A 6885-nucleotide genomic window follows, 5' to 3' on the forward strand; every position below is an offset into this window, starting at 1 on the left:
GGTGACGTGATGACACGATTCAACAGTTTATGTGATGATCGATAATAATAGTTTATGTGACGATGGATAAGGGTAAGATGCACTGGGACTGATATTCGCATATATCTTTCGTGCGAAAGTGTGATTGGTCGTGTACGTCACTTCTATCACGGATCAAGCGCTCGCGCTTTTCGGACTTCAGCGCGAGCTGGTGCTGATACGAGGCAGGTGCAAGGTTCCAACTTTCAACTTTCAAAGGGCCACATAAATATCTCGCGTGTGCCAGTTGAGGATTAAAGCCGCTGCAGCTCTAATCTATAGAGACAAAAATACTGTAAAAATAGTAGAACCAGTACAGATTAAAGCCAAATAAATAAGCTGAAAATTGGTGCGCCGTGCAGCCCATACTTTGCTACTGTGTCCAGTCGCATTCAGTTCTTTCGGATGACGACAACGCAAATCGCTCGCCGCACCGGCACTCCGTTCTGGGGAAATTCCGTGCTGTGACTGTGAGCTTGGCTGGCGGAAGCTGTGCCATCAAAATATCTAGCACTGTTCAGAACTGAAAGAGGTTGGCTAACTACTGCTTGGGATATCCCATATGCGAATTGTCATGTCAGCGTGCGTACTTAGGGCATCTCGAATGGCGACGCACTATCATGGATGGCTTATGCCTCAATTTAGGCACTCCCCCAGTCCCAGAATAATTGCATCTTCAAGCTATCTTCAGCAACTTATCCATCTCATACCTATATTCAAACTACACTCTTCAACCTATATTCAAACTACACTCTTCAAACAGTGTCTACAGCAAAATAGTGTTTTAAATGATCATATAGATGAACTGTTCTTAGAATTCAAAATCTATCCTACAGAATAGATGTTCATGTAGGAGTTGAAGTTCGTATCACCAGACCTGCGAAAGGCGTGCAGTAGGCCTGCCGGCCACAGCTTTCACTCGTTCACCGTCTGCCAGCACTAGTATCAGACCCTTTCTATAGGTGTTAAAATCATAATTTCCCATATACACTAATCTACTCGCACATGTCCTAGACGTGACTCGTGACGTGAGTTTATTGTTGGTAATCTTTGCAGGCTGACAGGCTCTACTCCATCACCAGTCAAGTGGGTGCCAGCGGCATCATGGAAAACCTGACCTGAGCAAGAACATGTACTGCTAGTATGATTATTATAAAACATTAGACTACACAAACAAGCTGCTCTACAGAAATTCTATAACAAGTACACATACTATAAAAATCTAAACACACCGAGAACAGCACGAGCAAAGTTGACACAGAATTATTGCTATAGCCGTATTACGAACAAGAGAATTTACATGGATCATTTTCTTCATCACACTGCCACAGATACGAATGCGAACTCATGGGATTATGGGATAAAAAATTTGCTGCGAGAAGCCAGAACTGTTGGGTATGAATTCTCAATATTCTCGTATAGAGATTTATACTTCTTCGCTGCCACTGCTGCTGCTGTTTTTTCGAACATTGTACTTGCATAGGGGGCACGTGGCATTGATGTGCAGCCATTTATCGATGCAAACACAATGAAAATGGTGGCCACAAGGGAGTTCACGGAGCTCTGCGCCATCATCATAAGCTGAGAGGCAAATGCAGCACTCCTGCATAGACCAAGAGCAACAAATTCATTAGCACTAGAAAACAGATGAGACAAGTCCATCTAAATTATGAGACATCGTATGATGGAACCTTGTTACGTGGTAATCTATGATGAGTTTGCAACAGTTTGCCCAGAAGATCTAAGGTGCTGTTTGGTTCAAAAAATGTAACGCAAATGGTAATGGTTTACACTCGATTACTGGCGGTAACAAATTTGAATATGCCGGTATCAAATTTTAGTGTGGTATCTGATTACGGTTGGACTAAAACAAACATGATTTAACGTTATCAGTTACCCATTACGTTACAAATACGTGAACCAAACGGCACCTAAGATACATCATAGAGCGATACCTATGGTTTTGGCCATTAACAAGTACAGTAATAACAAAGAGTTAGCTACTATCAGTTCTTTCAGACGTCCCTTCTCCATTCCAATGTTTTTTACTTGATCTAACACATCGCCTATATCAATAGTTTGTCAAACTTATTTTATCAAACTTCTTTCACTCAAATAATTAAGAACCTCAGTCTCCCTGATCCAATAATGGTGTGTTTGGTTGGACATACAAGGATGGATGGAAGGAGACGACCATATTTTCTATAGTGTTTGGATGAAAGTCACGCGGGGTGAAGTAAACACCGGAGCAATTTTTTGTGGCGGCGTGATCCCAAAAAATTGAGGGCGTCCCCCCGCCTCATCGTACTTTGACCTCAAACCAAACACATCATAAGTTAAGAATCAAGAGCTAGTGAACTTACCGCATCTTCAGCTGCAAGTACTTTTTCAATAGGTTGATTGGTTCCACATTCTATCATTATTCCACCAGAAGATCCAGGCACACCAACAGACTGCTTTTCAGGCTCTTCCATCTTCCGAAATTTGTATTTTGGAATTTGACGAATGTCATCTTCAGATGCTCCCTCCTGTTTTCAGTCAGATGGACAGAAGGTACTCATTTTTTTAAATCATGCTAACAAATTAATGTGCAATAAAAGAAAACGAAGAAAGTAAACTTAAACATAGAAAGACATGTAATTTCACCATGTCACTCATCACAGTAAATCTAGAACAGCAGTATGTACAACTTGCTCATACATTGGAAGTTCTCAAAGCTTGCTATAAACACCATGGCCTACTCATATAGGGGGTAAAAAGATAATGTTAATGAGCTGAGCCAACTTTCCTACCAGGAACATGTCCACATCTCCAACTAGGATCAGCCAAGATAAGTGGCAGTGCTAGATATTTTCATTTCCACTAGACATTGGTTTCAATCATCACAACTGTGCCGGCATGCATAATCAATCAATATTTTAATTGAACGATTTTGCAGGTAAAATTGACACAGCAGCATAACAGTAACATGACTAACTCAAAATTCAATTTCATGATTGGCAAGATACATGAGTTCTAGAAATAACCGGAACATGTCAAAACAGACCCAGCAAAAGTCTAACCTGATGATTGTTTAGCTATGCTTAGACCTGATAGTTTAGCAACCATTCAAAAAGATTATCAATATTCCTCAATCCTCACACGTAATGAATTACACAGCCTAACCAGCTTGATTTGAAAAACATTTACCATATTTATCTACTGACCACTGTGGCATACTGAAGCTTATACTAAAAGAGATAAACTAAATAAGGTTATGCCACATAAGTAGATAGTGAAACTAGTAAAGCAATTTACCACATCATAAATAGAAAAACTAACGAAGTTTAGCAGTTAATGAAAACTTTTATCAACATATATTTGAGAAGACGTACCTGATCCGACACTGCATATAAAATTGCTATGATACAAGGAAGGCAGCAACAAACAGCAATACCAATGATGCAGGCCAAAGCCACACAGAAGACGACAAAGAAAACATCAAACGCCAAAAATACGATGCAAAGCCTGCAAAAGAAATCATAAAGTAGCATGATTATAATGGACACAAATGGTGACCATATAAAAGGTGACTATATTTTCAAGAACTATGTGTAAAATTAACGAAAAAAAGAACTATGTGTACCAGTAAAGTTGAGGCGCATCACGGGTAAGAACTTCTCCACCAGCAGATACCCAATAAAATCCAATTATCCACCACACAAATGAGAACATTGTGTTAGCAGACTCCAGATGTTTAGCTATACTGCAAGACGGCAAAGAGGACATAGTTGGTAGTTTACATGTTAAAAATATTAACAAAAAATAGCCGGTAAATGGGATTAAGAAATAGAAACAATATGTGTGATGAATTCAGCAGGCAGCAGATAATTCAATGTGATGAAGTATGGAGCTTAAGCTTATAGACAAAAAATTATTTATTTTTTGGAATCAATGAAAAATTAATGTGTACACTGGCATATATGAAGCCAAACAATGCAATCTGAGCAATGCATAATAAAATACAAGAAACTAGCCACCAAGTTAGTCCACATATAGCCAAATATGCAGAATATACCAGTAGTTAGACTTCCGTAGGTGGCTTAACGACAAATGCAGACTAACAGACTCTATCTTACTTAGTCTATCAAAATCACATATCTGTCAAACATCTTGTTCGAAGGTTCAAATTATACAGCAAAATCAAGTGAACGGTGTCGTGTTTGAATTTTGAACGTCATCATGGTCATGGTTCTATGCACCAGTATGGCCAAATAAACTTGTACTACTGTGTGATCAAGTGGATGGAGATCTCAGAAACAAAAAATAACTAGACTGGGCATTGCAAGAAACAACTGTAGTGATCTCATCAGATAGGCTTCAGAGACGTGGTATGTGGTACTTTTTGAAAAGTTGTTGCTCTACACTCAATCTGAACTATTCCGCCTCAACATCTTAAGTTCCACTGAGATTTTAGTACCAATTACCTCACAGAAGTTCTCCATATGATCTAGCTTTTCAATGCATAATAAGAGAAACATAAGTAGCTAAGAAAAACTACTCTCACAGCACTCTCACAAAGGGTTTTGCTCCTGTGCCACCATTTTTTTTTCTTCTCTGGATTGCAAAAGTAACATTGCCTTCCACACTCAGCTTGCTCTTTCTGCCACTGCACCAATAGACCACACTTCAATCCATCCCACTGTCAACAGCTGCCTAACCCATTTCCCCGTAGTTGATATGCTTGCTCACTAGCAGTAGAGTCCATGGCCACCATCGTATGCCAACCCCACCTTCAAGGCTACAACCCCCTTGCTTAGCAGCATCCAGATCCAGATCACCCAGCAACTTTCCTCCGGTGTCACTCCCCAGCTAGACTGGTACTGCTGCTCAATATCTCGATGGAAGCAGCTGACGTCGTTAGCTGGCTCACTCAGGAGGGCTTTGTCCTTGCTGCCAAAGGTGGTGGAGATGAGGGGATCACCAAAGAAGATGGTACTAACATATTGGAAGCGAAGTGCTAGATGGTGGAAGACACCAAACAAAAACAATTCGAAGAAAAATAGTGCACAGGAGGAAACCCCTTCAGCAGGTGTGCTACGATACCATTTTTTATTACATACAAATGAATTTAAGTGAGTGGAAAATGTGCCTATATTCTGCAACATTGGGCAGAAATGTTGGATTGGGAGAAGGGATAAATCACAACCAGACCAAATGCACTATTACGATTCGTCTATTGTTCAACAGTCACAGTCGCCCCCAGATATGTGGTTCCGCCTGCACTGCCCAACACAAACAACATTTCAAGCAACTATGCAAACATTCAAGCAGAAACTAGACAATAAGGAATATTAAAACTAAAGTGAGAATCCCTAAGCTATAACTACAAACATGAAAATCACTCCAGCTACTGACAGAAAAATTTAAGGGAACTGCGTCTATCTCGCCACGTACTCCAATTACCTGAGGCAGTCACCACTTCGACTATGGGAGCCGTGCTCTCTGTCGTCGTCGCTGGAGGACGATGATGCACTACCACTTCCGCTCTCCTCGTCGACAGGAATTGGCGACCCGCCGAGCTGGCCGTATCGCAAACGATACTCGATGGCAACGCAGACCATGTGGACGACGCACTGGGCGGTGTACCCAGCGATCCAGAAACGAAGCGGCATGGAGGGGCTCTCGTGGTGGCTGAGCACGAGCACGACGGCGGAGACGAGGATGAAGGCGAGGTTCCAAAGGAAGTCGAGCGCCACCACGGGGCGGGAGTAGGCCCAATCCGCCTGCCGTTCCTCCAGCTGCTCCGCCGCGGCCTCCCGCACCAGCAGTGACGGCTCCCGCATCGCTCGGCGCCCGCCACGCCGCAGCAGCCGCGCCGCGCCCCGGAGAGACGGCCGGCGCAGCGCGCCCGCGCGGCGCCGCCCGACACCACCGAGGAGCGGCGCCGAGTCGAGGAGAACGTCTCCGCGGGGGCTCGGGGAGCGAAGTGTCGCCATCGCGGAAACCCTAGCGATATCGCGGGGAACTGGGGAAGGTCCGAAGATGAGCCGTGACTCCGTGAGCGCGTGGTTCCGTGTAGCCTCTTTCTCCCCCTCGCGTAAATTGGACCCTCGGGTCTCGGGAAGCAGTGAAGAGCCAAAGCAGAGATGACGAGGTATGAGTCAATATTTTTTTAAGTAAAAATAAATTGTATGTCATCAGATTTTATAATCTAAGGGATATTATTTGTGTATGATATATGTGGCCAATGGCACATAAAAATAAGTATAAATTCCGATGGTATATATGGGATTGTCTCTACTTTTTAACATTCGAGAAAAAAGTTATAAAACATAATTCCGTTCTCGCGTAACAACATAAGATAGGAAAAAGTGAGAATTAAAAGAAAGTCCAAAGGTGATACGTGACTAAAATTTAAGCGTCTAACCCTATACAAGTGTAAAACAATTGTTGACACCATAGATATAGAACCAAACGTACCTTAAACTTTAATCTCTATCGCATCGGGTGTTTGTTGCTAGTTAAAAGTATATAAAATAAAATCTAATTATAAAACTAGTTACACAAATTATGACAGTTGCACAACATATTTGGCACCTGGACGGCCGGACGGTAGATCCATAGGTGTAGTCCAAACGGTCCGTGATTAAATTAACTCAGGCGATAGTCCTAAACCCATATGTGGTTATCCTAACAAACTCGCGAAAAAATGTTGGATCTCGCCTAGTAACAAGTCCAGACCTCCACCTATATATATATGAAGGGTACGACCGATTGAGAAGACACACAATTCAATCGAACCAATCCAATTACCTTATCATGTCTTAGGAGTAGACATAGCGTAAGTCTAGTTGTAGTTTCTCAATCTCAATCTCCACCTCTCTT

At 42.2% G+C, this 6885-nt stretch overlaps 1 protein-coding gene across 1 annotated transcript; it reads right to left on the reverse strand.

Moving 5' to 3' along the window:
• Positions 1–1137: 1137 nt before the first annotated feature.
• On the reverse strand, positions 1138–6132 carry LOC100281150 (protein binding protein). Its single transcript, NM_001154069.3, has 5 exons — positions 5464–6132; positions 3644–3763; positions 3393–3525; positions 2382–2546; positions 1138–1621 (listed from the first exon to the last, which is right to left on the reverse strand). Exons 1-5 carry the CDS (start codon positions 5994–5996, stop codon positions 1445–1447), a joined length of 1128 nt encoding a protein of 375 aa, NP_001147541.2. The 5' UTR covers positions 5997–6132; the 3' UTR covers positions 1138–1444.
• Positions 6133–6885: the final 753 nt, after the last annotated feature.

The sequence above is a fragment of the Zea mays genome, chromosome 4 (assembly GCF_902167145.1).
Source record: "Zea mays cultivar B73 chromosome 4, Zm-B73-REFERENCE-NAM-5.0, whole genome shotgun sequence".
Classification (NCBI taxonomy): Eukaryota; Viridiplantae; Streptophyta; class Magnoliopsida; order Poales; family Poaceae; genus Zea; species Zea mays.